The sequence below is a fragment of the Ammospiza caudacuta genome, chromosome 34, assembly GCF_027887145.1.
Source record: "Ammospiza caudacuta isolate bAmmCau1 chromosome 34, bAmmCau1.pri, whole genome shotgun sequence".
NCBI lineage: Eukaryota > Metazoa > Chordata > Aves > Passeriformes > Passerellidae > Ammospiza > Ammospiza caudacuta.
In genome coordinates, this window is record NC_080626.1 from 1,260,288 (window position 1) to 1,281,840 (window position 21,553).

At 53.2% G+C, this 21,553-nt stretch overlaps 1 protein-coding gene across 1 annotated transcript in view; it reads right to left on the bottom strand.

The window, feature by feature from the left end:
• Positions 1–666: 666 nt before the first annotated feature.
• LOC131570330 (zinc finger protein 271-like) overlaps positions 667–21,553 on the bottom strand; it is a 294,337-nt gene continuing 273,450 nt past the window's right edge. The window contains exon 3 of the mRNA XM_058822682.1: positions 667–1,121. Coding sequence (XP_058678665.1) covers positions 667–1,121 — 455 coding nt within the window. The remainder of the gene's footprint in view (positions 1,122–21,553) is intronic.

Genomic DNA, 21,553 nt, shown 5'->3' on the forward strand with positions numbered 1-21,553 from the left:
CAGAGCCCCAGCCAGGGACCTGCTCCCAAGGCTGTTGCCATGGCCACCAGGGCTGGGACCAGCTGGGATGCTCGGTTTCCATGGGCCGGGGTGCAGGAATGGGATTCCCCAATTTCCTGCCCCCGCTAAAACCGCGCTGCCCTCACTGCCCTCCCGCCTCCCATGGAAAGCACAAAGGCAAAGGTCCAGTCTGGGATAAAAACAATTTATTAGGAACAGGAACAAGATAAGGGACAAACAGAACTGAAACAATATTGATAACAGAAGGGATAAATGAAATAGTTTACTGGGAAAACTAAAACACAACTCACTGGGTATTACTGGCCACAATTTCCCCTGTCTGGAAAGGACACCCTTCTTCTCAGGGAGAGAGAGAGAGTGTGTGTGTCCCTTTTCTGCGTCTGGAAATTCTCTGAGGTTGGAGTGGATGTAATGACACAGCCGTGGCAAGACCCTCATGTTTTTCAATGCCACATCATGACACTGGTAGGGGCAGGAAAAGGGACAAGTGTCTTCCCAGCATGGATCATGGGGAACATGGATCACCAGCGTTCTTCCCAATGTGGGTTCTCCCATGGGGGATGAAGCTGGAGTGGTGGATGAAGCTGTTCCTGCATTTGTGGCATTGGTAGGGATCCCTTACTGGTGGCTCCACTGGTGTCTGGTCTAGTGAGAACGGGTGGTGAAGCTCTTCCCACACTGGGGACACTCGTAGGGCCTCTCCCCAGTGTGGATACACCAGTGGATGATGAGGGTGAAGTTGTGCTTGAAGCCCTTCCCGCACTCAGGGCAGAGGAAGGTCCTCTCCTCATCTGTGTGAATCCGCTGGTGCTGGAGGAGACTGGAGCTGGTGTGAAACCTCTTCTGACACTGGGGACACTCGTAGGGCTTCTCCCCAGTGTGGATGTGTTGGTGGGTCACAAGGTTAGATCTGTAGCTGAAGCCCTTCCCACACTCCCCACACTTGTAGGGCCATTCCCTGGTGTGGATCATCTGGTGGCTGATCGGGTGGGAGCTCCGCCTAAAGCTCTTCCCACACTGCAAGCACTTGTGGGGCTTCTCCCCATCATGAAGCTGCTCATGGACCACCAGCTCTGAACTCTGGCTGAAGCTCTGCCCACCTTCCTGGCTCAGGGTGGCTCTTTCTTCTTCAGAGCACCCTGGGCTGGGTTTGGAGCCCCTCCTCATGGGGGATGTCCGAGGTTTTTCTTCCCTGTTGGATTCCTGTGCGTTAGAATCACTCAAAACGGCCTCTTTCACGAGGTTCTGCCATGCAGATTTTTCCTCCCTGGTCTCCATCCTCAGTTCCTTCCCTGGGGAAGGAAGGACAAGGACAGGATGGGATTTGCCTCCATGCCAGAGGGAAGGGGAAGGAGATTCCGCAGTGCATCCCCGGCAGGATGGTGTTGGCAGCAGGGTTGTCCTGCAGCCAGGGGCTGTTCTGGTCTGGGAGACAGAGCAGGAGAGAGGGGGAAATAGGAACTGACTTCCTCCTCACCTATCTGGGTGTCCCAAGGCTCCTTCCTCTTCCTCACAGCCTCCTTCTCCATCCAATCAAGGTTTGGGAATGGGAAATCCTGTTCTGGGAAGAAAACAAAGGGTGCGCACATTGTCTTTTGTACTGGTTTGAAGGCAAACCTGGGGAGGGTCTAAACCAGAATTACAATTTAAAAGAAAATGAAGATCCAGGCAATGCTACATAAACACTGCCTTAAACTGACAGAGTCAGCATATAACCTGACACCCTGTTATTCAGGGTGGTGGCAGCAGTCCCAGTAAATGGTGGTGCAGTCCTGTTGGAGAGATGAAGGTGATTCTGTCAAAGCAGTGATCCTGTAGAAGGGTCTGGTCTTCCTCTGGAGGTCCAGTGGTGGTTATGGAGCTCTTGTCCTCTGGCAATCCAGTAGGCAAGGTGCTCCTGGTGTAGCAAAGTGTTAGCTTATATCCAGGTAGGAATGCTTGGATCCTCCCCCTGGGCGGAGCATCCCACAATGAGAGCATGGAATTTTATCAGTCCTGCAGTGAGACTCAATGGCCCATTCACAGGAGATATCTCCCCTGGAGGGTGTTATCAGGGCTCAGTCATGGAAGAGATAAAGAACACTGCCCCACCTGTTTATAAGAGCTGATGAAGATGGGGATTGAAAACATGCATTTGGTTACATCTTGCATGGCAACCTGAAACAGTGGGGTAATCCCTGCTCAGGGGGTGAACACCACCCCCCTTACCCAAACTGGCTCAGCTGTAAAACCCCCACCCTGGGAAGGGCACACACACACGAAATATTGTCACACTTACCCTGCCCCAGGGGAGGGCTCTTTTTCCTGTCATTCCCTTCCTGTCCCCCCTTTTCTATCCCAAATTTACAAATTTACAAATTCCCAAATTTACAAAAGATATCCAAGTCAATCCTAGTTACTACAATGACTGTCTGTCTTTTGGGAATACTGCCCTGCTGTCCAGCCCTGTGGAGCTGGAAGAAGCTTGGTGAATTCAGCAGCATCGAGTGAAAAATCCTTTGTTTGTTTGGGGGAGGATTTTATATTTTGGTATCGACATTACAGAAGGGAGCCTGCCTTTGTGCAGGAGCAAGGAGAGTGAGTGTTGAACCAAATTGACTTCCAACACAATGGGCCAACCCCCCCAAAAGAGTCCAATTTATTCTGTTGATTGCTTTACAAACACTTGTTGCCTACCAGTTTGCATTACTCCCATTTATGGTCAAGACTAAGGAATTTGGGATTTTAGACTGCTGCTCAGTCTGGTAGCACCCATAACCTGCCTTGGGCTATTGAAAACAAAGAGCTGGCATCACTGAATCTCTGGTCTGTTTCCATCTGTAAGTTAGGAAATGTTTCCCTAAGCCTTGGTAGCAGTGATCCTGGTTCTAACTTGTGTTTTCAACAGGGAATTTCCTGTTTTATATTCTAAAGATTGAGGAGGTTTCTCTATGTCATTGTAGGGGATGGAAAACCAGAAGGCTGAAGGCCCATCTGTCAAGGAGCTGGTGAAGGAGAGGAACGATGGCTCAAAGGAGCCCCAGGCCACATTGTCTGCTAGCAAACGGTACTGAGCACTTTTCTTAGATGTGACAAAGCACATGACAGGCTTTACATGTCTCTTCCTCAGGAAAAACTTTCTGGCAGAGATGACCGATGCCACAGATTGTTTCCTTTCCCTACAAATGCTCTAGGATAAAAAATGTCTACTTCTGCATTGTGCTGAACACAACTTCTCTGGAGGGGTGTCCACAGAAATGGAGAGACAAAAAGACACCCATTGGCTGCAGCTCAGACGATCCAGTGCAGTGGCAAGGGCAGTGTTGTGGAGGCTGGGAGAGGGCCAAGTTTCTGCTGCCTTACTTGGGACAAGTAAATTCAAACAGTGTTGTAATCATATTGTTGTATATCATATTTCCAGAGTCTCATACCTTCTGGGTGGTTTTCTCACAGCAGCTCTTCACAGCAGTGCTGTTGTTGCTTCCCAGCCAGGGCTCCTTTGCAGCCCTCCCTGAATGCCTCACCCCCTTTTATCCCAGCTACCTCCATGGGCCAAAGCTGCTGCCCAATTAAGGACATCACAGCTGCAGCCCATTTACAATAACTAGAATCAGGGCAGGGTCACTTATACAGTACAGAGATCCTTTACTGCCATACATATATTTACTCAGGCCCCTATAAAACAGGGCTTTTTTTTCATCTGAGTGGAGTCATTTTCAGATGGGTGTTTTGATGAGAAATCTCAGTCTGGAAGCAAGATGCCGTTCCACAAAGATGCAGTTCTCATCTGTGAGGTTTGGCCTGGCTGAATCATGGTTCTTTCCTTTAAACAGTACCAAGTTTGAGTAGTAAGTAGCAAGGCAATTCCTGAACAACTTCAGTCAACGGGTGTCTGAATGTGGACTTTATGCCTTGATATTCTTGTCCTTCATGTAATTTGCTTGATGGACAACATGTTTTGTTTATTGCCCCCTGTGCTGCAATCAGCATTTAAGACAGGAATTTGCTCCTTGCTGTCTCTTCATGGCAGCTGCAGAGCTACTTGTACCTGTTCTCCTCTGATAGCAGAGGGGGTTTATTTAGCTCTGTCCTGCTCAGCAGTGGCAGGAAAGTGACCACATGCCTCAGTAGCATAGCTACCATCTTCCTGTGCTCATGGAAGAGACAGGTTGATCAGGAGAATTGTTCCCAGTGGGGTTGTGAAGCTGTGCATCTGGTCTCCAGGGAAGCAAATGAAATGTGAGCGTAGTTCTGGGATGTCTGGCTTTTGTTTTTATCTCTCTTACTGATTTTCTGAATCCTTCAAATTTGGCCCTGTTTATCTGTTCAGATGCATCTGAGCTACTTTTCCAGATTGTTATGCCTGGTTATAGAGACACTTCTCCAGAGTGATGAGTTCCCTTATTCTAAGACACACACGTCCCATATGAGGAGGCATTTAAACTTGGCAGTAGTGTCTCTCTTTCTCCACAAAGCAATGTGACCTGTGTGCCCTGGCAGCCATCTGAAGATAGATCAGATGCATCTCATCCTTGGTTTTCCTGAGTGAGCACTGGTGCGAATGTCACTTGCAGATTGTCTGCCGTAATGATTATCTTGAGGTCCAGGTTGTTCTTCAGAGCCTCATGATTTTCCAGCTTGAAATCACATGATTAGGAAAGCTGCTCAAGATGTTTTGCTCACAATTAACTGAAGGTATTGTCTGTGGCTGCAGCTGTCTCCATAGAGAGCAGCAGGCACAACTTTGCCAGGCATTGTCCTGGGGAAGGATATTAGAAGATCAGAGAAAAGAGTGAGAAACAATTCTTATCTTCACTTGCTGCACCCGTTGTTGTGAACATGTGGAATGTGATATGGAGATTTGTTTACCAAAGGGTAATTTCTTAATTGGCCACTGGTGATGGTGTTTTGGATTCAATTGACCAGTCTGGTCTGTCTCTATCATAGCATAGCATAGCAATTGATCAGCCTTCTGGAATCATGGAGTCAATGCTAATTACTTCCTCGACGGGGATGCCATGCTACGATAATTATAACCAACAGGTCCTCATTTGGTTTTATTTTCCAGGGTGAAATCTCCCTCTGACGGACACCTCCTACACTGTGCAAAAGCCCAGGTCACGTCACCTCCAGCTGTGGAAGAAACAGAGCTGCTCCAGAAGCTTTACCATCTCCTGGAAGCCAAGGGGTTTCAGACAAGGATGGAAGGAGTGGAACTCCTCCTAGACCTGTGCAAAACAGCCCCCAGCTCATCTCCACTAACACTGCCCAAGTATGTAGGGTATCTTCACTGCTCCTTTCCGTTAGCTCCTTTCCTAAGCCTGTAGCAGCAAAGTTAATTCAGTGTGTCTTGGCACTCTGTCCTGGCTGTTTGGGACACTCTGGTCCCTCTTACCCAGACAAATGTAATTCAGGTCCAGGCTTCAGGACAAGTTATTTCAGTCCAGCTGTATTTGTCTGGCAGGTGCCTACTGATGCTGTTCATCAGATGATGGCAGAATTTTCTGCTTGTGTAACTGCTGCTCTCTCCTACTCCCAGCTGGGTGAAGGGAATCCAGCCCCTGAAAGCATGGCAATTGTTCTCTAGACCAAAAATGGGTTTGCATAGGGAAGAGAAGTATCAGGCTGGGTTGGTTTAAACCCAGTTGCTTTTTTTAAGAACACTTCTATATACTCCATCTTGTCTTACACAGGCACAGCTCTGGCTACTCATTTCCATCCTTGTTCCTATTCCTCTTGGTAAAGACAGTGCTCTCCCTTCTTGGGGGTCTGTTTTTCTCTTTGGAAAAGGAGGAGAACAGCTAAGGACTCATCTCTGCCTTCTCCTCCCAGTAGCTGCTTTTTCCCTTTTTCCAGCAAAAGGGGCCTGATAATGAGGCTGTCAAGGGACTGAACCTGCTCTAATGAGAGCTGTACAGCACATGACATTTCAGAAGTCTACCTGTTACTTAGAGAAATTGTCTGGATCCTGGAAGAGTTGATCAGAGCCCTGCACTTCCACAGACACTGGCTCTGAGACAAACAAAAGAAAACTTAGATCTCCTCCAGCCATAGTTTTGGCAAAATCATAATTGCCCTCAGTACTTGAGGCAACTGTATAGAAAACCGGCATTGTAAACATCTGCTTCCATTCAAAGCCAATGTACTCTTTAGCATTAATAAATGGAATTAATTTAATGATTTATAGATGGAGAGAAATACCATAGGAACTATTCTGTCCCCAGCCAAACCTCTTAAAAACAGAAGAAAATCGTTCAACCAGCATGAGGTTGTGCCACCATTCCAGTGAGTTGCCCCCAGGAAACAGTGAAATTGTGCAAGCGAGTGCTGACCTGACAGAAAGAATCACTTTCATCTTTGACATTGCTGACTTCTACATCCACTCTTCAAACAAGGACATTTGAATCCAGCCTTCACGTTGCTTGTTCTCTTCACAGATTTTTGAATATTTTGTCTTGAGAATATCTGACAGCCACAAGAAAGTGAAGCAGAGGGCACTGGATGTGCTGGCTGAAATCACAGGAGCACTGAAAGATGCCTTGAACCCGGTGATCATTGGTTTGGTGGAGGGAATAACAAAGAACCTGAACTCAAAGGATCCCAGGGTTCGTGGGGCAGCTGTGAAAGCACTGGGAGAATCCATTGCTCATTTGGGTAAGGCTGAGCCCTGGCAGGGACTCTCCTCAGCTTCGTCTCTGTCTCTCCTGCACAAGAGAGCGCTGAGTGCCTTGGCAGCTGCTCTTGTCTGTGGAACACTGCAGCTGACACCCACCAGAGGCTGTGCAGGTGCAGTCCTTATGCACCATCCCCAACAGGCTGGAATGGGATCGGCATTTCCCAACAGGCCCAGGAGCCCTTGGCTCTGTGCTGCTTGTCTGAAGAGCAAGTCCTGGGCTGCAGCTCTGCTACAGTTCAGAGGCAAAGGGGGTTTGGAGTTTGCTTGGGCCCCGTCTGACTTCCCAAATGAACAGCTTTGCTGTTGGCATGAAGGGACACTGATCCATCAGAGCTTCTGCAGAGCAGCCACCTGGGAGGCTCTACATTAGAGGCATTAGCTGCCTATTTTCCACTTTTCTTCTTTGTCTTCTATGTTCAAAGGGGAACTTGTGATTCACCAAGTTCATTTCTTTAGAACAAAGAGGTATAAACCCAGCTGTCAATGATGCCTTGTTCCACCTGTTGTTTTGCATGGGGCAAGATGGCCACAGCAATTAACTACATAGGCAAGGGCTGCTCTAAATTCCTTTGCCACACAGATTTATGTCTGCTCTGAAAATTCCGTATTGAGGGAACATGCCAGAACAAAGGAGTGTTGAAGATGCAGGTCTTCAAGAGGAGTTTCCACTTTCTCCTCCCCAGCTGCTCTGTGATCTCAGGAACTGTCTGACTCAGTGCCTTTCTGTGTCCCAAGTATGGGGCTCTTCCTTTTTGCTCTGGGATGCAAAACCTTTCCACTGCTTCCATGTGACTGAACTCTTGAGGTCCCTGATGTGAAATGTTTTAACACAGCTCCTGCTACAGCAGACAACTTTGGATTTACAAATGTGAAAGGATAGCTTTTCTTTTGGAATTTAAAACCCTGCCAAGTATGCTGAAAGGAAAGAAGAATAGGATTCAAACATCTGCAGAAATGTGCTTGATTTTATAAAATGGGGTTGGCCCTGTCCTTTCTCCTATGACCTGAGAAAAGTGAGCAGAAACATGTTTCCCTTGTAGATAAAGTGTCCCTGCTGAAAGAGTTCAGCTACCAATAGAATCACCTGAGTGGCCAAGCCCTGCTGGATGTCACCGAGCGTATCACAGGTACGGCCTCCCCTTCTGAGCCAAGAGCTCTTCCCAGGGAGCATTTACAGGGAATGCCTGTGAGCAGACAGCAGAGCAGCTCCTCCAAACCAGGAGGTGCTGAGTGTGTCCCTGCTGCCCCATAGCCAAGGCAGGTGGGTTTGGCAGGTTTTCCCTGGCTGCTGCAGAGCTGGGCAGCACCTGAGATGGGGGCGGCGCTCGGCCTGGGGCTGAGCTCTCACTGGGGCATCTCAGAACCACGTCCAGCAAACAGAGGGCTAAAAATGCCCCAGCTGGCTCCTCTCTGGGGAGCTCAGGGACATCTGTGATCTTTGAGGGGAAATGGTGGCCAATGTTGTTTCAGGGCATCAGTTTGTTTTGTACTCACAGAATTCTTGTTTTTCTCTTGGAAAGTTCTGAGGCTGAACCGTGCAGAGCCTGGGGGTCACAGCTTAGGCCAGAACTCAACAGAGGTATCAGAGGCACAGGTTTAGTGCAAGGCAGCCTCTGGGGCACAGGGACAGAAGCAGAGTGCTGAGGCTCCCTGCCTGTGCTGTCACAGTGGCCTTGGACTGAGCCTTTCAGGGTGTGCAAACAGTGTCTGCCTGTGTCAGCGCTGTCCAAAATGCTACAAATGCAGCTGATAATTGATTCCTCAGAGGAGCTTGCTGTGTCAGCAATAGCCAAGGAATGGAAAAAGGATAATCTCAATATATAGCAGAGAAGATGATTGATAGCTTTGCTTTAACTGGGGCTGAATCCACTGCTAATTATGCCAACACCTTTGAATGCAAGGTTTAATACACTTTGTGTCTTCATTAGGAACCTCAAAAGGGCATGTTCAGCGATTGGGAATGTCAAAGGCCCTTTAAAGAGCATTTGAAAAATATAGATCTCCAGCAATAGGGAATTTAGTTTAGCAGTTCTTTTGATCTCTTTTTCAAATAAAGGAATTAACCATAAATTAGGACTACTTTAGAAAAAGCAGATGTTCTCTCTGAGATTTAGCAGGACCGGACAGCTGTTCCTCACATTCAGTAGTCACTGATGTCTTTAATTGCATTTAAATTCAAATGAATTCCCATTTTAAAATGGGTACCATAACCCTTTCCTGCTTAGCAGAATTGGTTTTGGGTACTTGCAGGAGCTCTTTCAATGTTGATGTCTGCTGGTGGATTAACAGCATAGAGAAAATCAAGTCTCTTCCGCCACAGAATACTAAATTGCTGCTAAATAACATTTTGTCCGATCAGAAAATAAGAATGGTCTCCAGAGCATTTCAGGTTTTCATCTCTTAGCCAAATCTGCCTGTTGCAAGGAGCCTGTTGCTAGTAAACATTTGTCCGTGTTTGATACAGTTCAGTTCAGAAAATGGGCAGAGAGATTTCAGAGACAGTATGAGAAAACACTCGTGTTTTGGTTACATTTCAGTCCCCTGTGTAGCATTTTTCTTGCTCTATGCCCCTATTTCAGTGGACATATAAGAAAAAGTGCCATTAACTTTGGGAGGGGAAGTGGCATTAAAATGTGGAGATGCCCAAATGCCAAGGCAATGGGATCTGGGTAATTCTCTCAGACACCCTGAGGTTTGAAACAGCTCTTTGCTGGAAGCCCCAAAAGCATTCTGCCAAAGACCCCAGCTGGTCACTGATGTTTCTCATCCAGGTGTCAGGCAGCAGCCATCTCTGGTGGGCTGGAGTTTTGAGGTGTGTTCTAATCCTGTCCTTTGCTGTGTGCCACTGAGCAAAGGGAAGAGCCAGATTAGGCATCTGGCACTTGACATCAAAGTTACAAAAATGGAATCATCCCTTTTATTAGAAATCTCTCCATTTCCTCTCTATGGTACATTTCCAAATCTTCAGTGCGGGTTTAGACAACTTCTTAATGGAAATCAAAGGCAATTGGACATTTCATTCATTGTTCATGCAGAGATTGTGAAATAATTTAGTAAAGGTAGGAAGTCTGCCACAGGGACAAGGCTCTGGTTGGAGCAATTAGTGCTGAGGGGTGGGTGGTTCTGTTTCCAGGATGATCAGCTGCTTTGCCCGTTTCTGGACCAAGGGGCTCTGGGTGCTGTTTTGCTGCTCTTGGCCAGAGAGGCTGGCAAGAAGCAGAAGCAGAGGTAGATCCCTGTTTGCAGTGAGGCTGGTGGGTAAGGAGCTGTGTCTCTGTCCCGGCAGTGCTTGTGCAGGGGGTTCATGCCAGGAGCCCTGAAGTCGCCCAGCGCGACGCCCTGCCCGTGCTCTGGCCCTGCCTGGGGAACAAGGCGCTGCCTGTGCGGAGCGCCAACGTCCGCACCGTGGCCACCAAGCTGGCCTCTGCCCTCTGCAAGGTGATGGGCACCCAGCTGAAGGAATGTGCTGCCAGCAAGCCTCCACACGTGCGGGAAAACCTCTCCAAAATGTTGGGCTGGTGAAGGCGAGATGTTCTCCAGAAGGCTGAGGAAGCGCTGAGTTGGACACCTCTGGATTTGCCTTTTGAGCTGTGCCAAAAATGATAGAATCCTAAGGAAGGGTGTGCATCTGCCCCTGCTCTCTCCATTGCCCTTCCTAGTCATGGCATGGGGGGCCTGAAGCAAATCCAGATGGAGGAGAAGGTGAAGGGCAGTCATGGCTCAGCCTCACACAGAGGTGAGGGGGGAGCTGGGCCAATCTCTGCCGGCAGGAAGGGTCTTGTGGCAGCCCAGAGAGGCTGTGCACATTGCCAGGGAACAGCTGTGCCCTGCACGTGCCCCTGCAATGAGCTGTGCTTCTGCCAGTGCCCCTGGAGCTGCAGGGCTGCTGAGCTGTGGGGCAGGCAGAGGAGCAGGAGGGTGCATGTGCAGCTGAGCCGTTCCTGGAGAGCACAGGGCTCTGGGCTCCCTGCTGTCCCAGGGCAGCCCAGAGGCCAGGCTGTGCCTGTGCCAGCTCTGGGCAAGTGGCTCAGGGTTTTGCCCTGGCCTGCCTCAGTGTCTGCCAGCAGGAGCATGTTTCCCTGTGCAGCTGTTTGGACATCTCCAGGAAATGTGTCCCATGAAATATGGAGCTTTAGATGCTTTATGTTTGCATGGTGTCCTCTGTTAAACTTTGCCTCTCTGTTAAACTTTGTGTCTCCATTTTGCAGATCTGGCTGGTTACAGTCCTACCGAGAAGTTTTCGCCAGACACTTCCCATGTTCCCTCACCCACAAAGTCCTCGCCTCCCGTCCAGAAGAGCTCTCTGTCCTCCAAGCTCAGGAAGAAGCTGCCGCCTGTGTGAAGAGTGTTTGAAGAATAGGATTGATGCATTAGGCTTGATAGTTACAGCTGTACATATGTTCTGATCTTTAGATGTAGTTTTGAATTATTGTGTTTTGATTGTATCTTTAAAATTCGGTGACATATTTTTAATTGGATATATATTATTTTGATGATGAAAAAAAAGTAAATTAAAAACATAAAATTTAAAAAACATAAAATTTAAATAAACCAAGAGGAGAATGTGAGACCATAAAAAAAACCCATAAAATTTAAATAAACCAGGAGGAGAATGTGAGACCAGGGCCTGCTAGCCTAGAGATTGTGGGAGTGCAGCTCATTCAGTGTGCCAGTGTCTCACCACATCCTTTCCTCATTGGGCCTCTCCTCTTCCTCTTTGGCCATGGTTTCTTTGTGTCATTTGTGCTGCTCTTTGTTACTTGGCATTACAACAGAGTCACCTGTTGACCTGTTTGGGGGACAATGGACCCAAAAGATCCTGTCTAGTCAAAGGTTTTCTACCTAGGTGTGTTCTGTGCTCACCAAAGGCCTGAGCAAAGAAACCAAGAGAAGTGTGCCCAAATCCCAAAGCTTTGCTCCTTTGCAATCTCCCACAGATCTGGCTAACAGGTGTCTTCAATCACAATTCCATAGGTAAGACGAGGTCATGGATTTCACTGGGAAATGATGCACTGCTTTGGCAACGTCACCTGTATGTATATTTACCCGGGACAGCACTCCAGCTGTGTTGTTTGCACCTTGTTTGCAGAAGGATGAGTGCACTGGGAGTGACAAGGGTTCCTCAAATCTGCACTGCAGCCTGGGTGCCATTCAGCCCAGAGCTAGGGGATCATTTGTTCCAAATGACCAGTGCTTTCCAGTGGAATGAATTCCTGCACAGCTGGAAGAAGCAATTCTGGATTCAGCTCCAGCTCTTGGTGGGCTGCATGATCATTGACAATGATGCCCTTCCAGAAATTATTCTGCAGTTTCCTTTCATAGTCATTTGAAGCTTTTAAACTTCACATTTCAATTTGCATTGCCTTAGGGAAAAACACTTCTGGGCCCAGTGCAAACTGTCACCTTTGGCAGCCAAGTCCTCATGGTTGCCAGCTTCTGATGTTACAGAATGTCACCTGGCTGAATGAGTTTGCTTAGCTCTGGGTCTAGTCCTGGCCTAGTGAAACAGTTGATAGCTCTATACCTTCCTTTCTCTTCCTCCCTCTTTTTCCTTATTTTTTGCTTTTCCCCCAGTTCCTCCTCAATGCATTTTGCTGTGGTTATTCAATAAAGGTACATTTGTTTTGGTTATAGCAGCAACTCCCTGTACTGTGTCGGTGTTTTTTGCACTCTGAGATCAACCCACAAACTACCACAAAACCCGTTCGTAAGGATGGATCGTGACATTTGTATACATACTAATAAAACCTTCTATCAAGCCTTAAAAATTCTCTACAAATTCATTTCCAACATTACTGGGCCTGGCACCGCCCAGCTCTGGTGTTTGCTGCCACCACCAGTGCCCAGATCTGGAAATTCCCTTGTTCTGGCAGAGCCAAGTCCAGCAATTTTCTGGTAAAGAAAGCCAAAATCTGACAATTTCTGCTGCCAGCACCGGCAATGCCAAGATCTGGTGTTTGCTGCCACTGCCCGTACCCCAGTCTGGACATTTCTTATTCCAACACAGCCCAAGTGCAGCAATTCTTTAGAAAAAGAAGACAAAAGGCAGCAATTTCCTGGTGCCAAGACTGTCACCACCCAGACCTGGTGTTTGATGGCACCGCCCATGCCCAGATCTGGATATTTCCCTGTGCCAGCACAGCCCAAGTCCAGTGATTTGCTGGCACAGAAAGCCAAAACCCGGCAACTTTCTGCTACTGGGTCTGGCACCGACCACATCTTGTGTTTGCTGCCCCAGTACCCAGATTTGGAAAATACCTGGTGCCAGCACAGCCCAAGTCCAGTGATTTGCTGGCACAGAAAGCCATAATTTTGAAATTTGCACGTTCTGGCTCCAGCACCATCAAGCTCTGGTGTTTGCTGGGACTGCCAGTGCCCAGATTTGGAAATTTCCCGATGCCTTCACAGCCCAGGTCTAGCAATTGGTTTTAGCTAGCTTAGGCAGAGAAGTTCCTTTGGACTGTGACTTTCCTTTCTCTTGGAATTGTTTAAACCTGCTCTGGACTGAAAACCCAGACAAACACCGGCAGCAGCTCACACCTGTGGCCCACCGAGCTCTGGGACGCTGCATTCCAGCACCAGAGGGACTCAGGAGAGACCGAGTGAGCCAACTACAACCCACAAAAAGGACTTTCCGAATTTGCTATCTCTTCAGCATTGTCAGAGGTTTGATTTAATATTATTCATTTTTCATGCTTGTGATTACTTTATCTGTGAAATAAACTGGGGATTTTTCACTTTTCTCAAGGGAAGTCTTTCCTGAACTAGTAGGGGGAGAGGCCACTTGAACTTGCTTTCTAGACGGACCCCTTTTGGAGATTTCCTCCCAAAATTTGCCCTAAACCAGCACAAACAGTCACAATGAAAATTTCACCAGTGGCATAATTTCCTGGTGGAAAGTCTTGTGACCGAAGCTCGACCTTGCTCTCCATGAGAGATTCTTGGGAAGAGCAGACAGGAGAAGATTCCTGGAAAACTGAAACAGCTTTCCAGCAGGGAAATGAAAATGAAACAAACAATCCAAGATGTTTTCCTCTATTAATTTCTATGCTCCCCTTTTCCATGTTGCACTACTTCTCCACCCCAGTAATTCCAGATGCACTGCACCTCTAAGATCTGTGACTTAGTGATTTTTAGATGGTTTAAAATACCATGAGCCACACACAGTTTTCCTTCCCCTGCTTTTACAGGAAAGCAACACTGGAGGTGTAATGCAGTCCTGGGGTCAGGTAGGAATCCTACCCCAAGGGAAGGTGCCCTGACAGCCTTTGACCCTCAGCAAGGACAATGCCCAGCAGCAAGGGAGGGGATCGCTGTGCCAGTGTGCAGGAGTCAGGGCTCTGCATCCGGGCTCAAGGCTGCAAAGTTCCCGTGTTTGGGCAGACGGAGGGGCTGTCCCCGGGGCGCGCGGGGCTCGAACGTGGGGCTCGTGGGGCGAGCGGGGAACGGACACGGGGACGAACGGCCCCGGTGCCTCAGTTGAAGCAGCGGCAGCGGCGGCGGCAGCAGCGGCAGCAGCAGCGGAAGAAGCAGCAAAAACAGATTCGTTTTCTCTCTTTCTTTCTCTTATTCTCTTTCTTTCTCTCTCTCTCCCTTTCCTGCTGTCGGGCACCCTTCTCTCGGGGTCCCTTGCCCGACGTCCCTCTCCTCTCCCCGCCTCCCTCTCCCCCGCCGGGCCGGGCCATGCCCCCGGCCCGCCCCCGGCCCCAGGCGGGGCTGCCCCGTGCCCGGCCCCGGCCTTCCCGCCGCGGTCTCGCCTCCGCCCGGCTCTGGCCGTGCTGGCGGTGGCGCTGCCGGGCGGGCATCGGTGCCGGGGGCCGGGGCGGCACCGCCGCCCTTCGGCTCCGCCTGGCCCGAGCCCGGCCCCGGCCGCGAGGCAGGCTCCAGTCCCGACCACGGCCCCGGCCCCGGCCCCGGCTCCTCCCGGGGCCCGCGGAGGACACAGGCGGCGCGGCCGCTCCCGCCGCCTCCGCTGCGGCTTCCCCGGGCCGAGCTCCGCCGCTCGGCAGCGCGGCCGCCGGCCCCGAGCCTCCCGTGCCGCGTTCCGAAGATGGAACGCCTGGCCATGGCCGGCCCGGGGCGGGTGAGGGGCGCTCGGGGGCCGTTGCTGGCCCCGGGCCGAGCGCTGACCGCCGCGTCCCGCCCGCAGGTGAGGCGCAGGAGGCCCTGCAGGAGCGGCACCGGCTGGGCTCGCTGCTGGGGCGCGCTCCAGGCACAGCCATGGAGCAGAGAGCCCCGAGAGCGCCCAAGCTGGCCTGGGTGGAGAAGGGGGAGGAAGAAGGCCCTGGAGCTACCCCTGCGCAGGAGATTGAAGAGGTGGTGCCGTTCATTCCACCGCAGGAGGGTGAGTGGCAGAGCTGGGCTGCAGGGCTGGAGCCTGCAGCCAACTTAGCCCCATCCCATCCCATCCCATCCCATCCCATCCCATCCCATCCCATCCCATCCCATCCCACCCCATCCCATCCCATCCCATCCCCTGGGGAAATGCCCACGGACAGGACAGAAAAGGGGCCGGGCAGACACCCCGCAGTGGCCATGCTCCATCCCCTGGGCCATCCTGGGGCTGTCCCTGCCTGGGGAGCGCAGGGCTGGGCTGTGTTCTCCGGCCTCTCCCGCAGCCCCTCACCTCTGGCTGCGCTCGCTCTTTGCCAGGTGCAGCCCTGCAGCGCACACAGGAGCAGGAACGCACCCGTGGCCTCTTCCGCAGCACAGCGCAGGTACCTGCAGCCACCCCCATCTGGACTGGGCCTGCTGTCCCTGTGCAGCCCATCACCGTGTGTGCAGCACTCCATGCAACATCCCTGGCTTCTTGCCCTTCTCCTACAGATGGTTGGCAAATTCATGAAGAGGATTCGGGAGGAAGAGACCAGCGTCATGGGCACTGTGCTCAGAGCATACCCTCCCATCTTCAAAACCAACACCAGTGCTGCCCTGCTGAATATGCTTGTGGAGGAGGGTCCTTCCAGTGCAAAGCAAGTAAGCAGCCTGTGGCCTGACTTCCCAGCAATTGCTTGGCCTCCCAAGCCACGCCTGCTGCTTACTGTAAGCCTTGAGGCCATGGCAGTGTGGTGGCAAGGGAAGTACTTTTCTGGGGCAGCAGGGCACATGACTCCCTCTGGCAGCTTTCCAAGTCTCCCCTGCCTTCTCCAGGTGCCCGCCCTGGTCAGGTACATCCACCAGTGGCTTGTGGCCAATGATTCTGCCGAGCACAGGCTGGACAAGGCCCTGCTGAATCTCACCAGAGAACACCCGGATGATGCAGTGGTGACGCTCCTGCGTGTGGCCCCGTCCTGTGACAGGTATGGGGCCCACCTGCCCAGAGGGCTCAGGCCTCCCCAGCCCATCACTCTGTACCGCCTGGCCCAGGTGTGTGACCAACAGAGAGTTCCAGGGCCCTCTGGCTGCTGCTTTTCCCAGCCCTGGAACGTCAGCCCCCAAGCCTGCTGCCATGCTCCCTTGCTGCCCCTCAGGGCTCTGTCCCCACAGGGCTGGGCTGCCTGTGTGCTGCTGGCAACGGCCAGTGGGCAGAGGCAGCGCCGGTGGTCAGCCCGGGCCCCTAGGGATGCCCAGGCCACGGTGCCATGTCTGAGACCCACCCTGAGACAGAGCTCTAACCCTGCAGAGCTGCCATCACCATGTGGAAGACCATCATGTGCTCGCCCAGGACTGCAGAGCCAGTGCAGCTGATACTCCTGCATGTGCTGGGGAGCTGGCCAGAGTGCAGCACGTGCACCTCCGATGGGGACAAAACGGGTGTCTTTGCCCTGGCTGTGAGTTTCTGTAACTGGCCTTTGCTGGCCCCAAGGCTGCCTCTCCAGCAGCTCTCCATCCTCCTTCCCCCACTGCATCTCCCTGCCTCAGGCGCTGGGTTGAAACCTAGCCCAGGGGCAGCTTCAGGCCCACCAGGCCCCGTGCTCCCCTGCCAAGGTCTCTCCGGGTCTCTCCCTCCCCTGCTCAGGCCCTGCCACACAGACACCTGGGCACTGAGCGCTGTCTCGGGGGGCTTTGTCCCTTGCAGGCAACCGTGGTGATGTGGAAGATCCTCCAGGAGCCCCGTGTCCCACGTGTAGTGACACTGTATTTCCCCCACCTGTTTGTGCATCTGCTCTTCCAAGTGTTCTTCAGCACAGAAGAGATGCCAGAGGAGGTGGATACCTTCTGGAAGAAATGCCAGGAAGAGCATGTCCTTGCCACCAGCCCCAACAGGTGCTCCATGCCACTCCTCCTGTCCCTGCCACATGGCCTGCAAAGGAGCCAGTGCTGCCAGTGTGACCTGGGCTTTGCTCTCTGCCCACAGGTTTGCAGTGCAGACCCTGCAGTCCCTGCTCTGCCTTATCCAGTGTGAGCAGGTGGTGGTGTCAATGGAAGGCAAGCGTGGCTGGGACACGCTGCTCTGCGTTGATACCCACCACTCTGCCGTGGCTCTGCTGGCCGGGTGAGACCCCCCTTCTCCCCATTGCTCCTGGCATTTGTGCCCCGTGCCTGGGCTGTCCCACACAGTCCCCGTGGCTGGGGCCAAAGGGACGAGGGACAGCCAAGCAGACTGGAAAAGGCTGGGAAAGGAGGCTGCCTACGAGCGGCCACATCTCAAAGGGCCCAGGTCCCCTGGCAGGGTGGTGGGGAAAGACAAGAACCATGTGAGTCAGTGCTGGGAAAGGCTTCCCCCCTCTGCCCCCCGGCTCAGGATCTTAATGCCATTTTCTGCCTTGCAGGGAGATGCGCCATGCATCCAGGCCCTTGTGTAAAAGGATCTTATGCTGCCTCCTTGACATGCTCAGTGAAGAGATGCCATACTGGGATTTCCCTGCCCTGGCATTCCTTGCTGAGGTGAGCCTGAAGGCCAGCATGACCTGGCTGAGCTGCCTCCCAGCTCTCTGCCCTCTCGTCTCCACAGACGCCTGGGACGGTGCCCGTGCCCTGCGCTGCTGCCTGGGCCCAGCCCTGTGCGGCTCCAGGCTCCTGCCGGCCGGCTCCCCCGTCACTGCCCTGTGCCTTGCAGGTCCTCGAGTGCCTGGACTTGAGGGACTGCAGGGACAGCATCATGGATGTCTTGTCATGGCAGCTGCGGAGGGAGCGTGCAGACATTGGCAGCCAGCTGCTCAGGGTCCTCCTCCCGCGCAGGGACCATTCCCCGCTGTTGAGAAGGGGGCAGTAGCTGAAGCCGTGCAGGCAGCGTGGGGCTGGGCAACGCAGTCACTTGGCCTTGCCTGGGCTTTGGGCACTGGGGCAGCTGCCCCCAGCTCTCCTGCCTCCCGCTTCAGCTGCCCCAGTGCTTCAGGACAGGCCTTTGGCCTCTGGGCCCTGCGGCAGCAGGGTGGCCTTTCACAAACTTGCCTTCGACGCAGGCCGAAAGAATGCGGGGCCTGACTGAAGGGCTCGTGGAGCTCCCGCAGGTCAGGGTGACCACCATGCTACTGGACTATCTGTTCCTGGATAATGGTGCCCCAATACCCAGCCCCATGGCCCTGCAGCTGGCTAAGGTGTTCCTGCCACTCTTTGACAACGTAAGGCTCTGTAAGGCCCCCAGCCACGGCCACTGGCTGCTGCCCGGACACTTGGTGCCCTGTGCAGATGCAGGCCTGTGCCAATGTGGGCCAGAATCAGCTGCTGCTGAGCTCTTGCTGCCTTCCTGTTCTACAGGGTGACAGCCAGGTGCAGCAGCTCTCCATGACTGTCTTTCAAAACTTGATGTCTGCTGTAGAAGAAGAAGGAAAAACGCTCCTGATGACACAAGTGTGTGAGAGCCTGCTGCCACTGCTCTTCCATTGCCATAATGAGAATCTGCGTGTGGCAGAGGTGAGGACTCGTGGGCTGCTGCTGTCCCCCTGGCAGGGGGCTCGCCTGCCTCCTGCCCTGCGCCTGCTGGACTGCAGCCTCCTCCAGGCTGCAGCTCCTGTGCCTTGGGCTCTGGGGCCATGTCCGCATCTCTACTGCTCTCCAGACTTCTCGGGAAACGCTGCTTGGTGCGGTCAAGTTCCTGAAAAAGAAAGCTCTTGAAAAAACTGTGAAGAAAGAGAAACTCTCAAAGTTCACTGAGCTCCTGGTAAGGACGGCCTGCAAGCCCCAGCCTCAGCCCGGAGAAGCCTCCTGAGCGTGGTGCTCAGTGTGCAGGGCTGGCAGCTGTGCCCCGGCCCGGTGCTGCACGCAGAGGCCGCGCGGGCTCTTCTCCAGGCTCCCGTGGGCCGGAGCCTGGTGCCCACGGAGCCCCGGCCCGGCGGGGCTGCGGGGCGGCACCGCGGCTCCCCGGGCAGCAGCCGGCCCTCTGCCCCCTCCTCTCGGGAGCCATTGGCCAGCGGCTGCTGGCCGCGCCTCAGGGCTGCGCGGGCAGGGGAGGCCGGGGCTTGGCGCAGGCAGCGCCGGGCCCCCAGGGGCTGAGCCCGCGCCAACCCTTCCCTCCTGTCGCTCTCTGCAGCTGGCAGAGGACAGGATCCGAGCGGCCTCGCACCTGCGCCGGGCCATGCCCTACCTGGAGAGCCCACAGGAGTCCCTGCGAGAGGCGGCCATCAGGTTCATGGGTGAGTCCCGAGCCCGGGCTGCCCCTCCCCTCCCCGGCCCGCCGCAGCTCGGCCCCAGCCCCGCCTGCTGCCCCGGCCACGCCAGCCCTGCCCTGGGGCGCCGTGGAGCCCCGCCTGGCCTGGGCATTGCTGCTGCCGCCCTCTGGCAGCCGTGCCCTGGGCCGGCAGCGTGCGGCAAGGGCCAGGCTGAGCCCTGCCGGGCCAGCAGCCCGTGTGGCCGCAGCGCCGGCAGCGCCGCTGGCAGGGAGCTGTGCCGCTGGGGCAGTGACAGGCTCTGTGTTCACAGGCATGGCCGGCCGGCGCCTGAGGGGGCAGCAGCAAGAGCTGCAGCTGATCTGCACTGGTGAGTGAGGGCAGCGGGCTGACAGCGGGGGCTGCCGGGGCAGCTGCAAGCCCTGCCCCGGCTGCAGAGGGCTCTGCTCCTTGTGCGGACATGGGGTGGCGTGGGCAGAGCACACAGAGATTTCCGGGCCACCTTGGGGATTCGTGGCCAGCAGCTTCGGGCCGGTGCCCTTGGTCCCTGCTCCCTCCTGGCCATGGCCAGAGCCGGCTGGGATGGCCCTGGCAGGGGTCTCTCCACGGCTCCCCGCAGATCCGGGATCTGACCGTGGCTCTGTCCCTCTCTCTTGCAGCTCTTGAACTGCTGACAGAGGACATCAGCAGTGCCGTGTCGGATTTGGCGCTAGAAACACTGTATGGCCTCCAGGCACTGCAGAGGGAGCGATATTCCCTCTTCCAGAGGCTGCAAGATCAGCTCCGCAGGACATGGAGGACACGGCCTCGTCTGTCGGGGCTCGGCTGGCTGCGCTGCTGCAGCTCTGCAGAGAGCTGATGCCAGAGGCTCTGTCTGCTGGGGCCACCTGAGCCAGCAGGAATTTAGGAATTTTCCATTTCTTTAAGATTGTTCTTTTCTTCTTTTTGTTTTTTTTTTTGTTTTCTTTAGTATATGAATATAGAGTGTGTTATAATACACAGACTCCCAGGAGCTTTCTTTTGCTACCCAGGGTCTGCAGGGCATAGGGGAAGAGGGGGAGAAAGGTACCTTGGCTCAGCCAGCTGCCCAGGCGTGCATTGGTCAAGGGAAAATGGCCAGAAGCCCCTTGTCCTGTGGTGGTACTGCTGAAGCCTTTGTGCCGGTGACAGAGCGGGTGGGCAGAGCCCGGGGCTGCGGGCATCCCAGCCAGAGCGGTGCCTGGAGATGGCCACAAGCCCTGTGCCAGGAAGGAACCACCCTCTGTATCCTCCTGCCCGGGTGCTGCTGGCTGCCTTGCTGAGGGCTCCCAGGTGCCTCTGGATGGGGCTGCTCTGGAGCATCTGTGGGGCTGCAGCGCTGCTGCCGGGCAGCTTGGCCGGGCTGGGGCAGCCCCTGAGGGGCTGGGGCGCTGGCAAGCCCTGAGCAATGGGCTGTCAGAGGCCACAAGCAGCCCCCCGGCAGCCGCCTTGTTCCTGCCAGAGCTGACTTGCAAGAGGGATCCTGGGCACTCTGGAACTAACAGCATCAGTGTTGTTGGAAACCCAAATGCAGGGAAATCTCAGATCTTTGCTCTTGTCAGCAAAGCTTAGAATTAAACACAGGATTTGATCGGAGACCTTGGAAAGGCCTTCCAAACTTAGGTGCTAGAAGCGAGAATGAAGATTTCTAGTTTATTATAGCAGAGACACGGGGAGGAAGGTTGAAGTGGAGGAAAGTTTAGAGTTTTAGGGCTGAAGATCTAGAAAAAATACAAGTAGTTACAATGGTAAACAAGAAGCTTAGGATGCAGTGCTGTAGGTTTGTGTGTCATAACATGATTGGCTAAGGAAGCTTACACTGTAGCATGAGCCCCTAAGATGAAATATTGAAGGACTGGCTGCAAAACATAAATATCCTTGTTGGCAGTGTCTTCTTGGCCAAGAAATCCTTAAAACTCTTGTAACTACAAGTCTTGCGGCCTTGTGAGCCATGCAGTGCAGATGTGAGACAAACTCACCCTTCCTGTCTATGTAGAAGAGAAGAAAAAGCAATGGCATCATCTAAAAAACTCAGAGGTGTGCTCTCTAGCTTGTTCCAAACTCCCTCAAATCCCCCAAAGTGGGATTTAGCTACAAAGAGATGACAAGGACTACTCTTAGTGCTGGCTCTTTGACTCCAGAGCAGCTGCTTTAGAATCTTTCCCACAAGCCTGTGTAGTCATGTGCCAGAAATGGATCATTTGAAGAAACTTTCCCGACTGACTTGCATGGAGGTTTGTCTGAAGGGTATTTGAGGAGAAAGGCTCCCAGCAGAGGTCTGGGCTTTGGCCTAGCTGTGTCCCCTGCTGACTGTGAAGTGTGCCATCAGCTGCCATCAGGCTTTCTGGGCTAAAAATATCATCAAGTCACT